We start from the raw sequence: 27124 nt of genomic DNA on the forward strand, positions 1-27124 counted from the left end.
TCAAACTTAAACTGGAACTAAAGAAAGCATAGCTCTTAAAAGCTAGTCATATGTATGTTCTTTCCAATACAATATATTACCAAGAACTTGCAGACCTAAATTGACTAAGATGGAAACCACATGTGAAACAGATAAATAGTTATGTTATTTCCATATTTGTTCTTGGTTTTTGTTTTTAAAATTGTAAAGGTGGGCCTGGAGGTATCTGAAACAGATGCCCCAAGGCTTTGTGCTCTTCGGCCAACCTATGGCCTACACTTCACCTACATTCCCAACATCCCACAGGAGATTCCTCCCCTGATGAAATAGTACAACATTTGGGAAAATAGAAGAATAAGGCAACAATTACAACTTTTCTTTTTTTAATATAAAAAAAATTGAGTCTACTCCCCTCCTCACCCCTGTCAAAACAAGCTGCATTAGAAAAATGGTGAGAAGGTTTTTTCCTCTACCAGACTGAAGGACAGGTTCCTCAAATCCTGGTCAGAATTCACTAATTTGTAACCCAGCTGTACCAAGACCTCCTGGCAAGTGTTCTGTATGAATTCAACAATGTCAAAGGAGAGTTTCTGTCTCCAGTTCTTTGCAGTGGCTTCTGAGTTACGTATAGTCCCATACTTATGTTTGTCAAAGGTGGTGTCTGCTCTGGTATTGTTCTCTATCCAGCGCACTATGCTGCTGTCCATAGAGATTCCCAGGAAATTGTAAATTTCCTCCGTTTTTTTTATGGGGTTCCTGGCCATATCTTCATATCTCAATAGTAAGTACTTGCCCTTGAGCCAGGATGGTCGGTTCAGACCAGTGGAGACAGAATTCAGGTAATCCTTGCAGATAGTAAGAAGCTGGTTGGTGTCAAGGTTATAAGGTTTCCTGCCAGTGGCTCTCCAGATCCTCCAAAGCTTGTAGGTATCTTGAAAGGTTTCACTCCTAGAAGCTAAAATACCACGAGGGTCACGCACCAACTGAATGATCTTCAGATTCAACCTGGGGTCTTCCACCAAAGGCCTGAGGTCACTGACCTCAGGAACCCGCACAGTTTTGATGGCCACATGTTCATGATCTTTGCATGACTCCACAGCCAGAGTTAGATTCAAGGTGCCACATTTTTTAATGCAGTCCACTTCTTCTGGAGGAGTATCATCAGGCTCCAGAGACTCACAAACAGAAGGAGAGCAAAGTGCTTTACTGGCTCCCCGTCGAAACAACCTGTTTGTAGTATGGTTCATTGGCTTGGGTTTGATGTAGTTCTCTAGAAAGTGGAGATCACACTCATAGAGGCTCCTAAGGAGGTCCCGGCCTGCACCCAGCATCATGTGTCTCTCATGGTTGCTCAGGACCATACGCTTATTTTGATGATCAATGCTGCCCTTTGCTTGGGTCTCCCTGTAAATCAAGGCATTCTGAACGTGGTAGAGAGGCTCAAACAAATAGAAGATGTCAAAGTGTTGGTTAAATATTTGACCTACAAAGGAGGAACCACTGCGTGTTGTAGCAAGGATCAGAATGTGTGTCTTTCTGGAGACGTTAGAAACCACTGGGATCTCATCACATGCTCGTTCTGCAAGCGGTGTATCTAAGACTCGTTCAGTAAGTGGGTTGGGAATGGTGCAGAGCAAGGAGGATTTGGCTGTAAAACTTTGGATGGCTGTGTAGTGGATAGCAATTGATGCCAAAGCTAGTAAGAAGATAGCCTTCCAGAAACATTTCATGGCTGGAAGCCCCATGGGTCAGTGCCGCCGTCTTAGGGCCTGTTTTTGAAGAAAAATAAAAATCACGTCGTCATGAACTGTGGAAAACAGAACAGTAAATAGTATTATACATGATCCATCAACCACGACCCCTATTAAAATCCAGCCGGTCTCTCTCCTCCCCCTCCCTCAAGACGGATCTACTGGCATTCCCCACCATATCTGTATCTACTTTCAAAAAAATAATCATCTTTCGTCTTTAATTTTCAAGGCTGCCTATATCAGAAACTCCTCCTGGTCACCCTAGTGATTAAACCCAGTCCTGTGATCAGATTGCACTTGAGAACAAAGAAACCCAAGTCCACTGTCCCCACTTTCGACATTCTGCTGCTGCTACTACTACTTATTACTTATATAGCACCGAAAGGCGTACACGTTGACAATTATAAACGGTCCCTGCTCGGAAGAGCTTACAACCTAACTCGGACAGACAAGACATGACATAGAGGGTTGGAAATGCAGAACCCCAGGTGAGAGGAGTTAGGCGTCGAAAGCACTCTCGAAGAGGTGGGCTGACATTTATAGATGGTCCCTGCTCAGAAGAGCTTACAATCTAACTTGGACAGACAGACACGACATATAGGGTTGGGGATGCAGAACCCAAGGTGAGAAGAGTTAGGAGTCGAAAGCAAAGTGGTGGGTTTTTAGCTGCACCTTGAACACTGAGAAAGATGGAGTCCGCCGTAGGGATTTGGGCAGCTTGTTCCAAGCATACGCCACAGCAAGGCAGAAGGGATGGAGTCTGGAGTTGGCAGTTTAAGAGAAAGGCACAGATATAAGGGACTTACCAGCTGAGCATAGCTCACCAGATTGGGGGGGGGGGGGGGGTCATAGGGGGAGATAAGTGAAGAGAGATAGTGAGGGGCAGCTGAGTGAGTGCATTCTCTACCTTTTGTCTTTGCTAGCAGGAAGTGTCCTCTGTGTCCGCAGCACTAAGTTTTGCAGCATTCTAGGAATGATTAGTAATTATAGGCTACACAGCCTTTGGATTGCTGTATTGCTCCAGGACCCAGGTAATTGCCTCTCCTCTGATACATTTGTTTACAATTCAATTTACTCTCCGAGTACCTAAAAATTTGAAAAGTGAAATATGGGCAACAATTGGGCACAAGGATATGGAATAACCCTTTACTAATAGATTGCAAGAAGTCGGCACAACCCAATGTTCCTCTTGTGCACTCTGTATACCAGGATTCAGGGACAGTGCCAAGGACTAGCCAACGAAGGTGTGCAAACAGCAAAGTTCTCCAACCTGCTGTCAGGATCACTATATAACTCAGGGGTAGGGAACTCCGGTCCTCGAGAGCCGTATGCCAGTCGGGTTTTCAGGATTTCCCCAATGGATATGCATGAGATCTATTTGCATACTGCTTTCATTGTATGCTAATAGATCTCAAGCATATTCACTGGGGAAATCCTGAAAATCCGACTGGATTGTGGCCCTCGAGGAGGGACTTTGACACCCCTGGTTTACAGAAAACCACTTAATCACTCTCTGCAAATTATTTCTGCCTATTGCCCAAATGTAGGATTTACCAGCTCACTCAGATCACCCCAGACAGCCTAACCTAGTTCTGGTTTTGCTTTGTGGTAGTCGGGGGGGGGGGGGGGAGGGGGAAAGGGGGGGAGGCAAGCCTAATGGCAAGGGCAGCAGGTTCAAATACCACTCTGGCTCCTAATGATTGCCATAAATCACATAGATTGCCATTGCTTCAGGTGCAAGCTTAGAGTTTAAACCAGACATGGGCAACTCCGGTCCTCGAGGGCCGGAATTCAATCGGGTTTTCAGGATTTCCCCAATGAATATGCATTGAAAGCAGTGCATGCAAATAGATCTCGTGCATATTCATTGGGGGAAATCCTGAAAACCCGACTGGATTCCGGCCCTCGAGGACCGGAGTTGCCCATGTGTGGTATAAACCCTCCAGGGTCCAGAAAATGCCTGCAGTGGGCCTTGACCTAAAGGCAAAATGTAAGAGCCACATCACCGTGCCCTTGAGGATTGGAGTTGCCCACTCCTGGCCTAGACCCAGTGGTGTAATAAGGGTGAGAGGCGCCCGAGATGATGATGGTGGTGCCCCCCCTCCCCCCCGGCACACCCTTTGATGTTACTTCCTAGACATGGGTCTCGGAAGTGACGTCAGAGCGCCGATGCTGACGTGGGCAGCAATATCATGCCAGGGAAGGAAAAAAAAGGTACGGGGAAGGCAAGGGGTGCACAGCAAGGAGAGGAAGAGAGATGCCCTGCCCTCAGCAGGATAGCGACGGGATGGACTGCCCCCCCCTCCCTTTATTAGACCAGTGATTCTCATCTCAGTCCATAGATCTTCCTTAACCAACTAGGGCTTTTCAGTACAGTGGGGGCAATGCATATCCACTGTGGATCTCCTGAAAACCTGATTGGCTAGGGCAGTGATTCTCAACCTTTTCAAGCCAAGTACCCCTTAAGCCTAACAAATACCAACCGACTACCCCCGCCCAAGCTCCACCCCTGCCAACACCCAACCCGCTCCATCCCCTGCTGCTGCCGCCCAACACGCGCCATCCATCCATCCGTCACAAGGACGGGCCAGGCGCCTGCAGCAATTGCACGCGGACAGCCCACAACCCTTCCCCGCGACGTCAATTCTAATGTCAGAGAGAAAGTTCCAGGCCAGCCTCTTTACCAAAGATGTCGAAGGCCACTGGATCGTTCTGCCACTGATCAAAGCAGAAACAGTTATGGCTGCCTCGGTCTCTTGTAACCCACTGAGTCAGGTACAAAAAAACAAGAAGCAGGTTATGGAAAGAGGGAAGACGCCAAACACAGCATCTGAAAGAGAGAGAGAAGAGAATGCAGATTCAAGCCCTCAGCAATCTGTTAAGCAAAACATGTGTCAAACAATATAATATATAAAATATTTTAAAGCTACCAATAGACATGGCTCACAAAAATCTGTGAATTACACATAAGACAGCGCCCTACTGAATGATATCCTCCGACTGCGTGTTGGACATACATCCTGAGCTTGAGAACAGACGAGAGAGATGTTGCACCGTTTGCCCGGAACATATTTATTACTGGGATCCATTAACCGCTTTTTCATGAAGAGATCCACCCAAAGCGGTTTATAATACATTGAATATCCACTGTGGATCTCCTGAAAACATAGTAACATAGTAGATGACGGCAGATAAAGACCCGAATGGTCCATCCAGTCTGCCCAACCTGATTCAATTTAAATTTTTTTCTTCTTAGCTATTTCTGGGCAAGAATCCAAAGCTCTACCCGGTACTGTGCTTGGGTTCGAACTGCCGAAATCTCTGTTAAGACTTACTCCAGCCCATGTACACCCTCCCAACCATTGAAGCCCTCCCCAGCCCATCCTCCACCATACGGCCATACACAGACACAGACCGTGCAAGTCTGCCCAGTACTGGCCTTAGTTCAATATTTAATATTATTTTCTGATTCTAAATCTTCTGTGTTCATCCCACGCTTCTTTGAACTCAGTCACAGTTTTACTCCCCACCACCTCTCTCGGGAGCGCATACCAGGCATCCACCACCCTCTCCGTAAAGTAGAATTTCCTAACATTGCCTTTGAATCTACCACCCCTCAACCTCAAATTATGTCCTCTGGTTTTACCATTTTCCTTTCTATGGAAACCTGACTGGCTAGGCCCTAGCAGTGATTCTCAACCTTTTCAAGCCAAGTACCCCTTAAGCCTAACAAATACCAACCGAGTACCCCCCCCCCCCCCCCCTGAGTACTCTTAGGTATTTGCTTTCTCTTATTTGGTACATTTCTCTCTAGCCATATGCAAATGATGGCTAAAAGCCAGATACGTCTAGTTACTTTTTAGTCTTAAGTAGGGCTGTACCAGATGTTCATATTCAATTTGGTCCCAAATACGTTATTTGTATTCGGGGTTCTACTGTGCTAAATCCTATTGAAATAAACACCTGACTTCTGATTTTACATTGCTTCTTCTTATTACTTGTTATGTTAAAGCTCAATGCTCATTATTTATTCGGCCAAATAATATTTTTCATTATTCATATTCGCCCGAGTAGTAAAATATGCTATTTGGTACAACTCTAGTTAAACCTCTTCTTGTTTGTAGCCTTCTTAATTTTGATCATATCTTCTATAAGAAATAAAAGTCACTAATTACTTTTCTTTATCGCTGTCTCTTGATTAGACTATAAGCTGCCTTAAGCAGTGACTCTCATTTCTACAGTGCTGTGTATTTCTACCGTGTTTCCACAAAAATAAGACAGTGTCTTATATTAATTTTAGGCCCAAAAAACGCACTAGGTCTTATTTTCGGGGTATGTACATGATCATCACTCCCTCTCCTTCACCCCAATTCTTCCTCTTTCTTTTCTCTCCCCCACATGTGCAGCATCTTTCCTCCCATCCCTCGTGTAGTAGGACCCGTACCCAGCTTCTTTCCTTCCCTCCCTTGCATCCCTTGTGCAGAAGGACCCTTACCCAGCTTCTTTCCTTCCCTCCCTCCCGTCCCTCGAGCAGTAGGACCCTTACCCAGCTTTCTTCCTTCCCTCCCTCGCATCTCTCGTGCAGTAGGACCCTTGCCCAGCTTCTATCCTTCCACCCCTCCCATCCCTCATGCAGCAAGACCCTTACCCAGCTTCCCTTCCCTCCCTCCCATCCCTTGTGCAGCAGAATTCTTGAGTGAGCACCACCCCCATCCAAGCACCCGCACGCACCGTGCAGCCGAATCCCCATCCTTCCCTCCCTCCCATCGGAACCCCACCGCGAGCCCTACTTACCTCCCTAAGCAGCATTGGGCCGGCAGCACTCTAAACAGGCTGCTTCGGCCTTGTCCACCTATGAATTCACTCTGCCACAGCTGCTCGGGGGGGAGGGGGCAGTGCTCGCTCAAGGGTTCTGCTGCACAAGGGATGGGAGGGAGGGAAGGGAAACTGGCAGCGAATCCAGAGACCAGGGCTTATTTGGGGGGTAGGGCTTATATTAAGACCTACCCCAAAAAACCTGCTAGGGTTTATTTTCGGGGAAACACGGTAGTTAGGTGCCATCGACTCAAAATAACCTAAAAAATGATCAGTTTTGGGCTAGTCTGGTACTGTCCTCCAGTGGCATGCCCATGGTTGTATTTCTAGTAGAGGTGGAGATATGGAACAGAAGTACGAATTTCCCTACAGAGAAGGCTCATTACAGAAAAAACCCCTTAGCAACTAACCCACTTGGAGAAATTGCTTCTGAAAGACAAATTACATCATACAAGTCCATTTTGTTTATAGGTAGAAATTTTCCCAGCCTTCCCCTAGAAGCACATCAAACTGGTCTAGTTTCCAGGATACCCACAAAGAATATGCATAAGATATTTCTTTATTTAGATTTACATCGCATCCTCTCAGAAAGCTCAGAACGGGTAACAAGCTAACATGCATAGTCTTGGGTAGCAGGAGAGTTGCACATTTTGGAGACCTGGTGTATGCAAATCTTTCATGTGTTCTCACTGTGACCCCAAGACAGGATTGGAATGGTTGGTGTGGAGAGCAGACAGCAGTTCCCCTATATATTGATATCATAAAATAGATGCAATACTGCCTTCTATAAAGTTCTTAAATTTGGTGAAACCAATTTATTTAGCATGTCATTTAATTACATATAGAATAATTATTCATGAAAATGTCCATTGGTCAATATTTTCAGTACAAAGCCCTTCTCATTATGGAATTCACTTCCTATGTTTCTTAGGTTACAATCATCTCTTGACAAATTTAAGACAGATTTAAAGACTTTGTTTTTAATTTAATGATGCTTATAATTAAAATTGGATTCATTTATCAACGGGAAGAAAAATTCTGGAAGACAGTTGATCCTCAAGTGTTTTCCTTCCCTACTTTTGGATATCCACAATCAGATCCTTATCAATTTGCTGCGATTGAGTCGGAGGTCTGTAGACTACACCCACATAGATAGAAGTTCCATCTTCTCTTTTCAGAGCAATCCATATCGCTTCTTCCTCTCCCCAGGTCCCTTGCATTTCGGTCGCTGGATATTGATCTTTACATAGAGAGCTACTCCTCCACCTTTATGACCATCTCTGTCCTTCCTAAAAAGATTATATCCCGATATGTTTGCATCCCATCCATGTGATTCACTGAACCATGTCTCTGTGATAGCAACAATATCTAGATCTGCCTCTAACATCAGGGCTTGCAGATCATGAACTTTGTTGCTTAGACTGCGAGCATTTGTGGTCATCGCTTTCCAGCTATTCTTCAGCGATAATCTCCTTTTTCGTATAGATTTTTGTTTCGTTTCACTTTCCATTGCAATGCTAAGAAATGAGTTGCTGATATTGTTTATGTTGCAATCTTTACTACTATCACATCTTTTCTTTTGCCAGGGATGGTTTCTATAATTGTCCTTCATACATACACCACCCCTACCTTCTAGTTTAAATGCCTAGAAGCATATTGTCTAAATTTCTCTGCAAGATTTATTTTTCCTGCTGTAGTAATATGTAGCCCATCAGTGCAATATAGCTTCTGTCCTTCAATGTATTTCCCCATCCTCCTATGTATCTGAAGCCTTTTTGATGACACCAGGCTTTGAGCCATCTATTAAAGTCCTCTGTGTTTTTCACTCTTTGCTCTCCCTTTCCATATGCAGGCAGTATTTCAGAAAAAGCTAAAGTCTTTACAAAAGGTTTCAAGCCCTCACCAAGCTCCCGAAAAGCTTTCTGTGCTGCAAGTGTGGAGTTGTTGGCCAGGTCATTTGTTCCCAGATGGATAGCAACATCAGTGTTAAAATCCTTAGTTTCTTCCTTAATTATAGTCAGTATTTGCCTGGAACTCCTGGTAGCTGAGGATCCTGGAAGACATTTCACTATTTTGGTCTCCTCGCCTTGTGTTCCAAGGTTAATGCCTCTGATGATGGAATCCCCCAACAGTAATAGTTTTTTGTTTTTGGCCTTTTTATTTGTGCTTATGGTGTGCTTGCTCTCTTGAGTTACCTTCATTGGTTCCAGTCCCACCTCCCTTCTGTTTTCTTGAGTATCGCAGTGCACTAGTGGAGCGAAGGAATTCTGTAGAGGTAATATTAGTGAAGGTGGATGTTTCTGTGTTATATGTCACAGTCTTCCTGAGCCTACTGTGACCCATTTATTCCTGGGCTGTTTTATTCTTTGAGGTAGAAGTGGTAAGTTGGTATGATTTTGTGGAGTGATGGAAGCTGCTTTAATTGTATTCAATTCCTGTTTAAGTTTGCAGTGCTCCTCTTTAATACTAGCAAGTTGAAGACAGATGGGGCAAGCCTTAAGCCTCCAAATAGTGTGTCTTGGAATTAAAGCACCACAGTGATTGCATAGAATAAAGGTCATCTTGATTGGTTGTAAAGTGACTTGATTTGAGTAGTCCTGATTATTTGGGTCTCTATATATGAACAGTGGTCCCTGGGGTGGGTGGGACTATAAGTCTTACCCTTAGTCCTATGAAGAGGAAGAGGAAATAAGATTTAACAAAGGAAAGAGAAGGGTTTATTTTTTTGTGTTTTTTTAACTAAGAAACAGGGAGGAAGAGAAGAGAAATTAAGCAGATATAATGTTGAAAAACAGTGAAAAGAGCAGAATATGAAATGCTGAGTAACTTAGCTTTTAGAAGTTCACAGGGCAGACTTGTTCACAGTACTGTCCCAAAGATAATGCAGTTAACCTTAGTAGTAAATCAGAGCCCCTCCCTTCTACACCTAATCAGCAGACACAATGGCTGAAAACTAGGATTTTAAACAGAAATACAGGCTCTATACCAGATCAGTGGCTACCCCAAAACACAGGATTTTAAACAGAAATGCAGGCTCTGTACCAGATCAGTGACTACCCTAAAACACAGGATTTATAACAGGATTTTCCCTACTTTAGTCACTCTGTGCCTCAGGCACCAGGATTTAATTAGAGTTAATTTAAGTCTTACCCTTATTCCTATGAAGAGGAAGAGGAAATAAGATTTTAACAGAGGAAAGAGAAGGGTTTGGTTTTTTTGTGTTTTTTAAGTAAGAAACAGGGAGGAGGAGAAGAGAAATTATGCAGATATAATGCTGAAAAACAGTGAAAAGAGCAGAATATGAAATGCTGAGTAACTTAGCTTTTAGAAGTTCACAGGGCAGACTTGTTCACAGCACTGTCCCAAAGATAATGTAATCCTGTTCCTACTGCTGATCTCCTTTCTGTCTATCCCCCTTTCCTTAGCTTTTCCCATCTTCCCTGCTTTACAGAGAGATCCCAATGGTCCAGTGATGATGATGACAGAATGAACAAACATTATATGAATGTTAATGTGAACAGATGTTCTTGTATCCAATTTTACCAAACCTATGTGTATTTCACAGACTTTTTGATCAGCTCCATCTCTGATGAGCCCTTTCTTGGATAGGGACTCATCTGAGTTTGTAACTCACAATGAGCTTGAAGTCAGAAAGGCAAATATTTAAATCCAAATGCTCACAAGTGTCTCTTCCTTTCAGCTGGATCAGGTCTGAACAAGAATGGAGGCAGACAAGCAGGAAGGAGAAATGTGAATTCAGGGCGCCTAGGGAGGAATTAGCACCATATGGAGGGGAGTGGAACAAGTCTACTACTAAATATACAGATAGTCGTCATTACTGACACATATTGTTGATTTAAAGTCCCTGCCAGCCACTGGACTCCGTTAATTAAAATGCTAAATGGTAATTATAGCTAGCCTAAGGCTGGCACATCTGTTAGATGTTGGCCAGAAATTTAGCAAATTTGCAGGCACCTTAAGCATCAAGCATGAACCTAAGTTTACATATGCATTAATCCTGTCCTGTTTTTCAGTGCTTGTTCCTGCATCTCCTTACAGAAATCAGCCTGGAACCAAACCCAGTCAAAACAGTCTACATCTTGAGACACATAGGCAGCAGAATGGAGTAGACCAGTATCTTGGCCAACAGAGCAGATTGGTTTGTTTGGCCCCTCCAGTCAAAAGGGTTTCAGCTGCCCCTGTTGAGACCTACCCCTGAGCTATCTACACAGACTAAATTAGCCCAGTATTTCTTTCCCAGACAGTAGATCCTACACATTCAACGAGATCATTGATTGAGGCAGTGAGCAAACAGATATGTCATGTCATCGCATCCTCATCACGATGATCTGATGGCCAGTTAAGGACACAACAAGATCCTCACTTATTCACTCTGCAAATACTACTACACAGAAGCTCACAGCAAAGTTCATCACAGTCATATCTTCCGACCCTCAGGAAAACACCTGGTCTTAATCTAATTCCAAAAAGGCAAATACTTATCTATCAATCTCAAATCTTGAGAATGAGCATTCTACACTCTGTTTATGCTTATCAAAATATTTCATATACCACTTAGCTAAACTAAAGACCAAAGCGGTTTTACACAATTACCACAATATTAAAAAGAAAGGAACACCATTTTAAATATTAAATAATACCACCAATCATGCACCATACATATATCCCACATTTCATCATCTTTCCATCTTCAGGCATTCTCTGGGAAACCAATTTCTGGCCCCTCGGCCTAATTAAAATCCGATTTAAAAATATTTTAAGCAGTCTTATCAAAATTTTTCAAAGATTCTTCCTTATGCAATGCTCTTGGTAAGGTGATCCACAGCATTGGCACCAAATAAAATCATACCCTCCCTCTTGTATGTGGTATCAGCCTTCTATTGTCATTTGGTGATCTAAAAGTATATGTGTGGAACATAAAAGAGTTGCCGATGGCCACGTATTTGGACTTGGAGGATGAGATGTACAGCGTCAGCATCTGTGAGACAAACATGGTTTTTCTTGTTACATAGATCTCTTTGGACCCGTTATGTTATAAAAGTTAGACAGTTCTAAATCTAATAGATGCTGGCACTAACATCTAGACATAGGAACACTGGATCATCTGTTGTTCTCTTGTCCTTTGATACTCAACTTTTGGAAGTCAATATGGGGACAGATTAATCTCATACTGGAATCTACAATTCCATTGACATAAGAGGTGGAACACTACTGTATATTAAGCTCCCCATGGATCGTTATAAATGCCGGCTTTTTCTGATTATGACTTGGATAGCCATATAGATGATAACTCATAATTGGAAAAACTGTGATCGTCTTAATTTTTCTTTTTGGTGGGCGAGCTTATGTTTAAACTATAGGTTTGAGAAAACGAATGCCGACATACTAGGACATTCTAAGATATTTAACTTAGTTTGGGGTCCATTGACGTCTTTTGTACAATTGTTATAGTTCTTTTATCCTTCTTTTTGCTGGTATAATTCAAACACATCCAGGGGGGGAGGGAGGGGAGGAATATATCTTTAGTGTGATTCCTTGATGTAATTGTGGGGTGGGGGGGGCTTATATTGTTGCATTGCTACTGATTGAATTTAAGTGCTTAGCTGTTATTGTTACCGATACGAATATTGTGTTGCACTTTTTGTTTGTCATGGAAAATCAATAAAGATTAAAAAAATAAGAGTTGCCAGAGAAGAGAGAGAGCGGTTCCAATTCAAATACTGCTCTCTTTCGAGTGGATGAAAGCCTTCCTTCCTTGCTCTGCCGCCCTTCCATGGGTGAAGATGGTGAAGATGGGCGTGATGCTCTATTGGACTGTCATGACACCTGGATCTATAAACAGACTGGACGTTTTAACTTATTTGATTCTCTTTTCTTCAGTTTGTTTCATTTCTGCTCTCTCTCTTTGTATTTCTGCTTGATATCATGTTTATATTTATTTTGTTAGACTTACCACTCTACTCATTAAACTTCACTCTTCTTCTGGGTTCCTTGTTAACAATGTTTTAAGTTTCTCTGGGGATCTTCTTCTTTCTTCTCTATTTATCTTTATCTAATTGATGTTTTTCGTGAAGGCATTTTTGTTAGATTGTGAGTCTATTTGGGGCAGCTACAATACAGTGTTCCCCCGCGAATTGCGGACTCAAGTTATTCGCGGTATTTTCTGACTGCCTCTTCCGGTCAGAAAATACAGGGAATGAGTCGGCGAATCAGCCTTCTGCACAGCTGATTCCTCCTTCTCCACCCCCCCCCCCGGTCAACCAATCAGTCTTCTGCACAGCCGATTCCTCCACCCCCCCCCCCCAGAGCATACTGGGTATGACTTACTGTACCTGCCGGCGCCCCAGCTGCCCATTCCTGCCTTTTTACAGACTTAAAACTGCATTTGTGATTTTTTGAAATTCGCGGGTGTTCCTGGAACAGAACCCCTGTGAATTTCGGGGGGGGGGGGGTAGGGGGGAAGGACTGTACATGTAAAGTAGATTTAACGCTATGAACGGGACAGAATATAAATCTAAATATATAAATAAATAAATCAAAATAGAGGTGTTACATGTTCTCTAATATGACTCCAGCAATCGAAATGACTGCATTTTGCAAGGTTTGTAAATGTTTTAGCGGACGTCAAACCAGCCTGCACTAAGGGGGAAATTCTATAACCAGGGCCTAAATTTAGGCGCCCTGCCAGTGGTCAGAAAAGGCAGGGTTGAAGCGCCTACTGACCCTTAAATAAAAGGCCGCTAAAATGGCCATCGGAATCAAGCTTCAAGTTTATTAAAAATTTGTTAACCCGCCTTTTCAAAATTACAAAGCGGCTTTACAACAATAAAAAGGAAAAACAGGGCAATTACAGACACATTAAAATTAAAAGCTAAAAAAAAATCCAGTAAAGACTCACATATCAAAGTGACACGAAAGGAAAGGGTAGAACTACAATACGGCTAGGAAGCTGCTTTAGGCCGCAGAACGCCAAAGTAGGCGTGGCCAACCCCCAAAGCAGCTTTAGGCGATCTAAAATGGCTACCCAGCCATGAATCACGCCAAGATAGGCGGCTGAAATGTAGGCCTGGGAAACCCCAGCATACATTTCAGCCACCTACCTTTGCCTAGACCTCAGCAGCAGGGAAATTCCCCCCTCTCCCATCAGCTATCAGGGATTCCCCAATGCTGTGATTCTGAAAGCTGGCGCCCAAATTCTGGGTGCCGGATACAGAATCGCGGTTTTGGGGAGTCACTGCCACTCAGCTGATGGGGGGGGGGGGAATTCCCCTGCCGCGATCGTCAGAACGGCCGGGGTAGGGAACCCCTGAACCCCACCGCAAATCAGCCGGCAGGAAAGATGCCCACTCCCTCCTGCTAGCACCCCCCTCCCCGTTAACATCCCTGGCAGGAGGGATGCCCAATCTGCCACCCCCTGCAACACACCCGGCAGGAGGGATGCCCAATCCCTCCTGCTGGCAGCCGCCGCTAACATCCCCGGCAGGAGGGATGCCATTTTCGTCACCTTCCACAAATGAAACGCCTGTGCTCTGAGCTGCTCATTCTATATTCGAAGCCAAAAAAGGTGCCCACTCGCAATTTAAAAAAAACTACAACAGTGATACCCAGTTTCTATTCCCCCTCCTCCACACACACACACACACACTTGGGCATCGCAGGGTCTGCATTACAGTTCCTCACCTTCATCATCCGAAACAGGCAGCCAGAAGCTCCTGTTCGTCTTCTGTCATGTTCACCTTCTCTAAAGCAGTGTTTCTGGTTGCTTTATTGCTGCTACATTTCCTCTTTTTAAAGAACACACCTTTTTGACTCAGTATCTCTTAAGTATTACTTTTGACATCATTGTTTAATCATAATCAAGTTCCATCTGCCTTAATGGACTGATTGGCTGGGCCAGTCATTTTACTGCGCTATTGATGTAAATTCCATGATTGGTCAGGTGTGGTTCATTCTGAAATGGGACAGTGCCTCCTTTTCAATGACACAAATTTTGAGGGCATAGACAGGAGACAGAGAAGACAGATGGAAAGATTCAGATACACTTAGCCAGACTATGGCATGCATTTGAGTTTTACATTAGCTTTAAGGGAACTGCAGGGCAAATGCATTAAGCATTTACACAAGGTCTGTTTCAACACCCCCCTCCCGTCAAAAATACCCAAAACAAAAAGCTTCAGAAACCAGCAATTATTTTTCCTCTCTCTGACTAGGCAACACTTGCAACATTCCACCTCCTTTCAAGTTTCAAGTTTTCAAGTTTTTTATTTATTCTTGATTAATCGCTTTCTCTAATTCAAAGCGATGTACAAATCAAATTTAGTTAAAAGAGAACAAACAACCAAACAAAACAAACTTTGGGAATTACAATGCTTACAAAGGTTAAAACTTGTTATACTACATTGGGTAAAAATAGGGTTATGAAATACATTCGTTATATAAAAGATTAAACATAGGAAAACACATTAGGAAAAACAATAAATAAAAAATCAGGAATTAAAAGCATCATTAAAAAGAAATGTTTTTAATAGTGATTTAAATTTTACCAAATCTTGATCGTTCCGTATAAAAATTGGAAGAGCATTCCAGGTTTGAGGGGCTGTTACGGAAAATATAAATTGCCGTCTAGTATTAATCAATTTCAGTGAAGGTACTGTTAATAGATTTTGATCAATAGATCTTAATGTTCTAGTTGGATGGTAAGGTATTAAAAGTTTATGAATAAAAGCAGGTGTCTTATATAGAAGTGTTTTAAATGTAAGTAAACAGATTTTATAAGTTATTCTATGGATGACAGGGAGCCAATGTGCCTTTTCAAGTAGGGGAGTAACATGATCAAATTTTTTAGATTTTGTAATAAGTTTTATAGAGACATTCTGTATAATTTGTAAACGTTTGATTTCATTTAATGCAATACCTCTAAAAAGAGAATTACAATAATCTATTTTTGATATGACTAATGAGTGGATAAGGATGTTTAAAGATTGGGCATTCAGAAATTTTGAGATGGATCTAATTTGTCGTAATCTATAGAATGAAGTTTTAACAATATGACTTATATGGTCATGAAAATTTAATTTAGAATCAACAATTACTCCTAATATTTTCGTTTTATTAACTATCTGTAAAGGAATATTTCTTATAGTAATAGGGGTGACAAGTGTGGGATTTTCCTTCCATGGAAAGATCATCAAATTTGTTTTTTTTATATTAAGGGCCAGTTTATTAGTGTTTAGCCAATGTTGAATTTGATCGAGTTTCTTTCTCTCCACACTGAAGGGAGAACAACATTATCTTCCTTCCTTTCGAGGGAACCCCCAAAGAACACAGTCCCTTACCGTTCCCATAAGTTGATAAAACATGAAGTCTTCTCACCCCCCTACATTTGGGGGGGGAAGAGGAGACGTTTCTCTCACACCCACCACCCGTATTGAAGCCTCCCAAGCGTGCAAAAGTTTCTCTTTTTAGCAAACAGAACAAATACTCTACCTTAACAGAGTCTTAAGGGAGGTTTACATTTATCATAACAAATAGAATATTTTAAAAAGCATCTATCAAGTTTATCAAGTTTATTATGCAATTTGATTAATCGCCTATTCTACATTCTAGGCGATATACAAACAATAACGAATAAATAAAACTTGGGGTAATTATTACATAGACAAATAATATTACATAATTACAAAAACTTACAATCATGAAACACTAGGAAAACTATATTTAAAGGGTTACATTCTGTATCAAATTCTATATTTCAGGATTACAACAATAGGGGGGGAATAAAAGCACAAATAAGAAAATAAAAGGTTAAGAAGGAATGTAAAGCTATTTATTAACTAAAAACGTCATTGAAAAGGAAACTTTTAAGCTTAGTCTTGAAATTAGCTAAGTTCTTTTCTTCTCTTATATAAATAGGGAGATTATTCCAAGATTGTGGGGCGGTCACTGAAAAAATAGTAAGCCGTCTAATACAAGAAACTACACTTGTGCATTCATAACATATACACGGAGAAGAGGATTCATTTACTGGTTAGAACAGCAGAGTTCAAATCTACTGCTGCTCCTTGTGACTTTGTGCAGGTCACCTTACCGTGCGTTGCCTCAGAGACAGAGTGTCGGGGGGGGGGGGGGACGAGGAAAAATATCTACTCTCTATCAATGTGATTCGCTTTAAAGTGCTACTGAAAAGGGGCGAGCTAAATTCAAAGTTGAAACATGGGGCACTCATGACTGTAACATTCAGAGGGAGAATTTAAAATCAGACTTAGAACCTTCTTATTTCAAGATGCTTACAATACAGTTCTCCCTCTGTATTTGCGGTGGGAGGGGATTAACAGACCCGCAAATAACGTTTGCATATGTTATTCGCGGTTTTCTGTTAAAAACCCTCGTGAATATGTTGAAACCGCGAAGAACACAAAAGACCGCATTCGCGATTTTCTCTGTGCAACTGGGAATCGGCAATTTTATCAGAAACGCTGGGAATTGGCGATTTTCTCTGTGCAAGATGGGAATCAGCAATTTCTCCGATGTAATTTGGGGGGGGGGGGAGGAGCCAGCAAGCGAAAAACCGCGAATAATCGAAACCGCGAATACGGAGGGAGGAGTGTACAAGCTAAGATCCATTCCCCTTTACATTAACGATAAACCAGAACCCGCTTTTAATAAGTGACCTCCCCCCTCCTCTCATTCACTCCCTTCCCCCTCCTTACTTCCCTTTAAATTTTATTTTTCTTTACTGTAATTTTGAATCTTACCCTTATCCCAGTGCCTCTTGTATCAAATTATCCTTGTCTTGCCTAACAACCATGTCATTTAGGGTTCGTAGACTAAGGGCTCCTTTTATTAAGGCGCGCTACAGGGGTTAGCAAGTCGGACATTTCATCACGCGCTAACTCCCGCGGCTCGCCAAAATACGCCTCGTCAATGGAAGCATTACCGACTAGCGTGGCACGTGATATTCCGCGCGCTAAACCCCTACCGTGCCTTGATAAAAGGACCCCTAAACCGTGTGAGAAAATCGCGCGCAAAGCCGGGCCGACAATCGCGCGCAGGACATCAGCGCCGGATTTAAACTGAATTTTAAAGCTCTCCGAAGGGGGTGTTGGGGGAGGAACCCCCAATTATAGAGGAAACAGGCTTTTTCCCTATTTTTTAGTTAATTCCCTACTAAATTAAATGGGGGGGGAGTTCCCCCCCCCCCACACACACACAGAGCACTTTAAAATTCAGTTTAAATCTGGCGCGCTGATGTCCGGTACACGATTGTCGGCCCAGCTTTGTCTGTGCGCAATTGTCTCACGCGATTTTGACGCGTCACCGTAATTTACGTACTGCCTTCTTTTATTTTATATATATATTTTTTTTAATTGTTAGTATTGTAAACCGACCAGATACTTGTTGATGGTCGGTATATCAAATAGTAAATAAAATTGGAAACTTAAAAATCTCCATTTTGTTAATGACAGGAAAGGAAATTGCAGGATTAGAGGTGGGGCATGGATGGTGAGCTTTCGAGTCTCAAGTTTTATAGGCTCTCTGATATTTGCTGATTCTTGATACCCTTATAAACATGATTAGGGTTACCAGACATCCGGAAAAATCCCAGACGTGCCCTCTTTTTAGAGAACTGTCTGGGTGCCCAGACGGACTTTCCAAAATCCAGTGCTTTGTCTGGATTTTGGAGAGCCCCAACCTCCCAGCTACATCAGACGATGTCACACGCATCCGATCACGCTCAGAGACCATCCAGATGTGGCCCAGACGTCAGAAAACAAAGACAAGGCTTTGTGGGGGCGGAGCTAGAGGCAGAACAGAGCAGGGCCATGTGTCCAGGTTTCTCTGCCCCAAAATCTGGTAACCCTACATGAATGAGGGCAGATAAGGGCCAAATGGCCCATCCAGTCTGACGATAGCATTACAGCAGCATTACTTATAACCACCAAAATCTGGGCAAAACAGATCTGACGTCAGAGACTCTTATTATTGCTGAGTTCATCCAGATTTGTGCAAAGCTGCACTGGACAGACAGGTTTATTTTCAGTAGCTGAATAATTTTGGCAGGTAAGATAAATGAGAATGGAAACTGTAGCATGAGAAAAGCACCCTTCACCTGCCTAAGGTAATGTTTCTGGGTGTAGCACGAATCCTAATCTCTCTGCCATACTAATGCAGGAATGTTAATGCAGTCAGCTCTTTGCAACCTTCTTCCAGTCCTCCATTCCTTCACCCCAACTCTACCAGCTACTCATCTCTCTCTCTCTTCACCCTTCTCCTGGCAACAAACAAATTACCCGATGACTCAAGTTTTCCATAACATCAGCCTATAAATAATAATAATAAATTTTATTATTATACCACACTACCTCTCAGTTCTATGCGGTTAACAACCATGAAAAGCTGAGCAAAAACAGCAATGGTACAATAGCATGCAGTAGAGATTTTATCCAGTAATATATAGTTGATTCACAGAATATCTAGCCGCCAACAGCCACCAAAGTCGTCATGTTAATCCGTGGTTTCTGTTACCAAGGCGCTCTAAGGCAGGGGTCCCCAAAGTCCCTCCTTGAGGGCTGCAATCCAGTCGGGTTTTCAGGATTTCCGCAATGAATATGCATGAGATCTATGTGCACGCACTGCTTTCAATGCATATTCATTGGGGAAATCCTGAAAACCCGACTGGATTCGAGGGACTTTGGGGACCCTGCTCTAAGGTATGTTCTCCTATAAGCCTCAGTGATGCCCAGTTCAGAAAACCACTTTAGATAAATCGGAACAGGATGTGATTTTTTTTTTTTTTACCAAAAGACTAAGTGGACACTGCAGTCCGGTGCCAGCAATAGAGGTCATTTACATAAAACCAGCTCCCCTCTGCAGTAAACAAAATCCTTTAGCCCCGGGCGCACAGTAGACTTCCAGTCCTGGCGAGCCACGGTCTCCCACGGCTGGGACTGCTCACAAAAGGAACTTTGTAAACGGACTAGCCATGAGAGAAGAAAACAGGCCCACACTCCCTGTCCCATCATAACGGGCTACTTTGTTCCTTTCAGTAACGCTGCAGTGGGAAGTAGATGGTGTCACACCACATCCATTACATCAGTCCCAAAGCATGTCCAGTGGTTTCCGAGCAACCTGGTTTGAGCTTCAGTGGAAAAATAAGCAGAGGTCGATTGCTGGCTTAGTCCCCTTGGATATTTTAAAGAAAGGTCAATGCAAGCTGTTAATACTTTTGACCTAGCTTTTGGAAAGTCTGTTCCCATAATCTGGTCAGTACTGCTAGAGGGTGAATCACTAAAATAAAAATAAAACACTTCTCCTCCAATCCAACTTTTCCAGCCACCATCTAATCCGATGGAAAAATCTAGTAAGCCGCTGAGTTAATGGTAGGGACACAGTTCTCAAAGTTAAAGGTCTTTGTACTAAGACGAGCTAAATGCTAACTCATCCATTATGGTCTATGGACATGTAAGCATTTAGCGCGTGCTAAAACAGCTAGGCCGCCTTAGTAAAAAGACCCCTTAGTCTCCACTGTAAGCATTTCATCTACAACAGTCGAAAACCTAAAAAAAATCACAAAATAATTGTTTGCTCCCTCTTGTGGGCTTCAGCAGCACTGCAGCTTGGTCCAATCAGTACGCGACGGTCTTCCATCGATGCCAGACACAAAACGTGGTCTTGCTTATCACCTCGCTGTTTTTCCACCGAGTCCTCACAGCTCTATTTTGGTAGAAAGCCACAGTAAAATATGGATGAGAAAACTGCATTTGGTAGAGGCAGTGCAAACAAATACTGTATATCTTATGCTTATTCATTGGCAATATACAGAGCTTGAATTCTTTGCTGATTCATTCTACGGAGTCCTTCAGCCCTTCATCTGAATCCAGATGCTTAGCTAGGCATCAAGGGGCAGAGTCAAGAAAGGCCCTGGAAAACTGGGCCATAAGCAAGTGGTGGAGACAAAGACGGAGCCTGAATTAAAGAAAGTGTGGTAATATGTCTCAAAGAGTTTAAGGATCTTTGAGGTTTTCATGCCAATGAGGTTTGCTGGTAATTGATTCTGCCTGCGTTACAAATAAACTGCGGCAGTTTCACATTCTGAGGCTTTCCCTCCTCGACACGGTGGAGTCCTTACTTTTGAGAGTAAATGTCTGCGTCACAGAAGATCTTCAGGCTTTCCTGTATGCAGGCATCACCAGTTTTGAAGAGACACTAGTTAACCCAGGACAAGCAGGCAGGTATTCTCACTAGTGGGTGATGTCATCCGACAGAGCCCCGATGCGGACGTCTCACAAACATACTTGCTTGAAGAAACTCAGAAGTTTCGAGATGCCCGCACCACGCATGCGCGAGTGCCTTCCCGCCCGATGGTCCTGGCGTGTCTCCTCAGTTCTTTTCTTTCCGCGGAGCTGAGAAGTTTGTTCTCAACTCTCTGCGTTGAGTGAACCCGTGTTCTTGCCTTCTTGCACCACGGTTTTGAGTTATTTTCCTCTTAATCGTGTGTTTTATTCTTTCGCTTTGCCACTTGGTCCTCGGTTCATACATTCACCTCTCATTATTGTCTGGATACATTCTCCAGAAGGGATGGACAGTTTGGCCAAACAGTATTACAAAATTTATTCTCCTAAGTTGCCAACTCTCCCACCATCCCATTCAGGTTAGCTTGGAGGTCACCCACTAGTGAGAATACCTGCCTGCTTGTCCTGCTTACCGTAACAGTTGTTATCCAGGGACAGCAGGCAGCTATTCTCACGTCCCACCCACCTCCCCTGGGTTGGCTTCTCTGCTAGCTACCTGAACTGAGGAGACACGCCCGGACCATCGGGCAGGAAGGCACTCGCGCATGCGCGGTGCGGGCATCTCAAAACTTCTGAGTTTCTTCAAGCAAGTATGCTTGTGAGACGTCTGCATCGGGGCTCTGTCGGATGACATCACCCACTAGTGAGAATAGCTGCCTGTTGTCCCTGGATAACAACTGTTACGGTAAGTAACACTGCTTTTTGGGGGACAAGAAAAATTTGTAATAAGCCAGATATATGTCTTGATAAAACAGGCTCTTAGAACGAATGCGGGTAAGGATAGTTGGTTTTTTTTCCTATTTGATCTCGCGGTTCCTCTCCTTCTGGAAATGTATCCTGTACACCAGGGGTGTCAAAGTCCCTCCTCCAGGGCCGCAATTCAGTCGGGTTTTCCTCAATGAATATGCATGAGATCTATTTGCATGCACTGCTTTCATTATATGCATTGGGGAAATCCTGAAAACCCGACTGGATTGCGGCCCTCGAGGAGGGACTTTGACACCCCTGCTGTACACCATTTAGTTCTGCTTGTCAGTAAAGCAGTATTTATTCACAACTTACTAAATAAATAGAATAATCCCCAGTAGCACAAAAATGCTCTGCTCATCAGGTAAAGTCTCTCTTTTCTGTAGCCTTCTACTTGATAGCAGATTCCAAACTCTGTCCCTTTTCCCTTGCTGCCCCATATGCCTAGAACAAACTGCCTGACTCAGTATGTCAAGCTCCGTCTGGCAGTATTCAAATCCAGACTCAAAAACTCACATCTTTGAAACCGCTTTCAATTCCAAACTCCAACCCACCTTCTAAGCACCACTATCAGGCTTATCCTTCCCTCTGTATAATTCCCCCACCTGAGCACTGTGTATTAATGTACCTTCTTGACCAGTTTGTCTGTCTTGACTAGATTGTAAGCTCTTTTGAGCAGGGACTGTCACTTCTATGTTTTGATATACAGTGGTGTGTATGTCTAGTAGCTTTATAGAAATGATTAGTAGTAGCAGCAAAATATCAAATCTGCTCCAGGGCAGATGCAAAAATATATATATGCATGCAAGTGTATAATGCACACACATTTCACAAAGTAGAAACGTAGCTAGCAACTCTGTCTGTCCAGGCATGTCCCTTGCAGACCTCAGAAAACTACAAGAAGGGCTCTTGATAGCACAGGTACTTGTGAAGCTGCTCCAGTGAACGCGTGCATACATTTTGCAGGGGTGAGAGCATTTGCGTGCTAAGAATGTCGGAATGCCTCTGTATCGCTCCATGGTGCGACCTCACCTGGAGTATTGCATTCAGTTCTGGCCTCCTTATCTCAAGAAAGATATAGCGGCACTAGAAAAGGTTCAAAGAAGAGCAACCAAGATGGTAAAGGGGATGGAACTCCTCTCGTACGAGGAAAGACTAAAACGGTTAGGGCTTTTCAGCTTGGCTGAGGGGAGATAGGATTGAAGTCTACAAAATCCTGAGTGGAGTAGAACGGGTACAAGTGGATCGATTTTTCACTCCGTCAAAAATGACAAAGACTAGGGGACACTCGAAGAAGTTACAGGGAAATACTTTTAAAACCAATAGGAGGAAATATTTTTTTCACTCAGAGAATAGCTAAGCTCTGGAATGGATTGTCAGTGGATGTAGTAAAACTGGTTAATGTAGCCAGTTTAAAAAAAAAAAAAAAAACAACTTTGAACAAGTTCCTGGAGGAAAAGTCCATAAACTGCTGTTGAAACAGACATGGGAGAAGCCACTGCTTGCCCTGGATCGGTGGCATGGAATGCTGCTACTATTTGGGTTTTTGCCAGGTACTTGTGGCTTGGATTGGCCTCCGTGAAGACGGGATACCGGGCTAGATGGACCATTGGTCTGATCCAGTAAGGCTTTTCTTATGTTCTTAAGTATAGGACAGTCGCGCCATTGTGACATCACTGGTGAGGTTGGCTCTTAGGCACTGGTGCAATTGAGACATTATGACATCACAATCTCAGCTCTGGAATGTTGCTACTGTTTGGCGCTAATTACAAGTTACACGCATAACTTGGTAGGCGCATTCTAGAAAGCACTGCATGTCAGTTCTGCAGCGCAACTCTGAAAAAGGGGTGTGGCCAGGAGTAGGGGTGGATTGTGGGTGTTTCTAGAAGCTACATGCATTGATTTAGAATATGCCCGATCCGCACACAATTTAGGCTGAGGTATTTAGGCCTGGTTTTCCTTGGCCTAAAAGGGTGTGCCCATACATTATGACACAGACTGGCGCTAAGCACGATTCTATAAGGTGTGTGTACCTTTTACAGAATTAGTCTAAGCGCTGATCTAGTCGGCAATGATTTTTTGGGCGTTATGTATGGATTCAGGCCCTCTGTGATTTTACGTCACGTGTTTTCACAATAAAGTTTCTTTTTAAATGGCTTTCAGTCTCCTTCACAGGACATGCTAGACAACGCCTAATACGGACGCCAGTTTCCATCTATGTCCCTATTTCAGCTTCTAACAACTTTCTAAACGACAAACATCATTTTCAAAACAACAAATGCAACTTCCAAAAATCACATTCAGATTCTTCAGCACCAGAAAGACAGGCCGGTATGTTGATTGCGGGGCTCATTTTCAAGATAGGACTTATGAAGCGCCATAGGTTACTATGCAACTTTGTGAGTCTACGCCACTACTGGGTATCAAACTGAGCAACTTGGAGTCCATTCAAGCACATATTTTTCCAGTGTCACAGCACTTGAGTGAATAAAACGGACCATGAATGGAAAGTTATGAACTTAAGGTGAAAAAAAAGGATACAGACACATGAGCAAATATTTAATTTCTTAACCCTTTCAGGACCAAGGGACATATTTGTCCCATAACTTTAAAATCCTATAAATTTTGATTGGGATAGTCTACAGTTCTAAATTTGATATGTACGGATTCCATAGGATACTGCCTTTATGTAAACAAACTGGTTCCGACATTCATTCATTAGCGTCGTTGCCAGATTGACGAGAAGATTCACTTACCACACTGTCCATAAGCCAGAAGTGTGATTTTTTAAAAAAAAAATAATGATATTTCACAAAAAAAAATCAATTTTTTGGCATCTGCAAGCCCTTTTTACCATAAAAATGTCATCAAAACCACAAAAATTGGCCTACGATCCTTATGCTCCTGAAAGGGTTAAACACACAGTCTCTTCTCTCACACAAATATAAACAAGCTCCCTTTCTGACATATGCTCCAAAATACACACACGGATTTAAACTCTCAAATATATATACAAGATAGATTACACAGTTTAACATTCATTATAAAACACTTAAAGTATGACCACTGAAAACCTACCTCTCCTAAAAAGATAAGGTTCAGCCTATCTTACTCCCATAAACTGGCTAAAAGCGTCTGGACACAGGAATGCCCTTCAGAACTTCCGAAGCTGCCTATAATTTAACTCCAAACATAGGGTTCCTTTTATTAAAGTGTGTTAACCGATTTAGTGCTGCGCTAAATGCTAAGACATCCATTATATTTCTATGAACATCTTAGCGCGTGCTAAATCAGTTAGCGTACCTTGATAGGACCCCATAATATATGAAGCAAGATGATCCATAATATTGGCCCAGCCACCAGAAACCAGAGTGTGGTGCAGTGGTTAAAGCACCCTGAAGTTGTCGGCGCAAACCCACACTCTAAGGGGGGGGTGGGTGGAACCCCCCACACTGTCCTTCAGGGGGTGTTTGACACTCTCGTTCGGGGGGGGGGGGAACCCCACTACACTTAGAACTCGATTACAACTCATGCTCTCACTCTGACGTGGGTGTGGGGGGGGGAAACTTTTACAATTACGCTCTCGCGCTCTTAGGGGGGGTGCTCAATGCCGACATGCTCTAAATTAAAAGAATGCTGCATAACCCCCCACACACACACACACACACACACTACACTTACAATTGCGCCCCGACATTTCCGTTCCCTTCAAGCGCGCACTTGTCATGGCGCGCATTTGACTGAGCGGAATTGTCAGCGCGCCAATGTCGGTGTGCTGGAAAAAGAATATACACTGGCCGCTTGTTGACCAGGATACAAAAAGTGCCTACAACTGGCTTATGCAGTGCGGCAAATGAAAGGGGGCGGACTTCTCCAAACGGGTTAGTTTTGCGCATACTGATAAGAGGAAAAACAAGAAAAATAATCCAGCACTATACACTGTTTAAATTTATGTCCATCGGGAGGGTTTGTTCATCAGAGAAGTATGCACGACACAAAAAAGTGGCGGAAATAAGCCTCAGAACACTATACTAAAGACCATTAATACCCGCCGTACAATGATATTCTCCGTAACTGCCCCCTCAATATGGAATTCTTTACCCTCTTCTCTTAGGGAAGAAAAAAGTTTGCACAACTTCAAAAGGGGCATTAAAAGCCTTTCTTTTCAAAGATGCATTCGAGCAATAAATAACACCGTGTCTCCTCGCTTTGATCCAGTAATCGTTTCCCTCCTCGCCTTTGTTTTGATCCGATTCTTTAACCTTTCCCTCTCGTTTCTTCCCTCTTCGTGTTTACTTTTTCTGTTTCGGTTGTAGTTCTACCCTATTCCTTGTGTATTTATGGGTCTGTCTTGTCCATGTTGTACGCTTTTAAACATGTTGTTTGTTTGTTTTAGATTATAATTACATCCCCATTTTTATGTACAGCGCTTAGGGCCTGTTTCACAAAGCCACGTGGCATCAGCCCCGAAGCCCTTTAAATCTGTATGGGCTTCGATGCCGTTACCGCGCTGCAGCCGCTAGAGCGGCTTTGCAAAACAGGCCCTTAAAATGTACGATAGGCGTTTAATCAAAATTTTAATTAACTTGAAACTCGGATACTGTAAAGCAACTCAAGTTGTTTATTCACATCATTGGCATTTAAAAAAAAAAAAAAAAAAAAAAACAACTCCCCCATTCCTTGGCATACTTATTCTCAAAATGAAAAACCAAGCCCTCGGTGTGCACACGGAAAAAAAAAACTTATCTGATCACGCCGAGCTTCACCCAAGGACTCTTCATCTCCAACTCGGGTCACGTTCCACGTCGTTGCCAACCGTCAATGACGGCTCAGAACCGCAGGACGCCGACTATCGGCTTATATACCCCCCCTTTACTTGAGACAAAAATTTGTCATTATAGTAAGCCAAGTAAAGTGGGGGGTATATATAAGCCGACAGTCGGCATCCTACGGTTCTGAGCTGCCACTGACAGCTGGCCCTTGCACATTTGTTTTGTGTAATTTCTCCTGAAGCAGCCGATACAGGTGTCGAAACAAGGTACCCTGTTGGGATTTGTCTGGAGATTTTTTATGTATTGCGGACTGAGCAACGACACGGGACGTGACCCAAGATGAAGATTCCTGGTGAAGCCTGGTGCAATCAGATACTATAGTGTTGTGGGTCTTGAGGCTTTTTTTCCGCCACTTTTTTGTGTAGTGCATACTTCTCTGATGAACAAACCCTCCCGATGGACATAAATTTAAACGGTACGTAGTGCTGGATTAGTTTTGCACATGCCATAACAGGAATGAACCTCACTCCTAAGCCAGTGTGTGTGATCTCAGTCTTGTCACATTTACTGCTAACAGTCACAGTAGCGCTTGCACTGTCCCCGCGGGAACTCCATTTTCCCGTCCCGGTGAGTTATTTTCCTGTCCCTGCCCCGTCCTCATCTGCACAAGCCTCAAACACTTTAAAATCATAAGTGTTTGAGGCTTGTGCGGTTAAGGCAGAGCTTACAGGAATGGGACAGGGACAGA

At 43.1% G+C, this 27124-nt stretch overlaps 1 protein-coding gene across 15 annotated transcripts in view; it reads right to left on the reverse strand.

Moving 5' to 3' along the window:
* The window catches only part of CHST1 (carbohydrate sulfotransferase 1), a 144528-nt gene that overhangs the window by 60218 nt on the left and 57186 nt on the right, over positions 1-27124 (reverse strand). For 7 of the 15 annotated variants that reach the window (XR_004537652.1, XR_004537651.1, XR_004537658.1 and 4 more), the window contains 3 exons: positions 4415-4560; positions 2638-2816; positions 400-1748 (listed from right to left, as the gene is read on the reverse strand). Coding sequence is in view for 1 of the 15 variants with exons in the window: in XM_033928755.1 (XP_033784646.1) it covers positions 420-1724 (1305 nt within the window). In the remaining 14 variants the exon portion in view is untranslated. Of the gene's footprint in view, positions 1-345; positions 1787-2637; positions 2817-4414; positions 4561-27124 lie in introns of those variants that run through there. The other 8 variants (XR_004537662.1, XR_004537661.1, XR_004537659.1 and 5 more) reach the window with 6 other exon arrangements.

The sequence above is a fragment of the Geotrypetes seraphini genome, chromosome 19, assembly GCF_902459505.1.
Source record: "Geotrypetes seraphini chromosome 19, aGeoSer1.1, whole genome shotgun sequence".
NCBI classification, from domain to species: domain Eukaryota; kingdom Metazoa; phylum Chordata; class Amphibia; order Gymnophiona; family Dermophiidae; genus Geotrypetes; species Geotrypetes seraphini.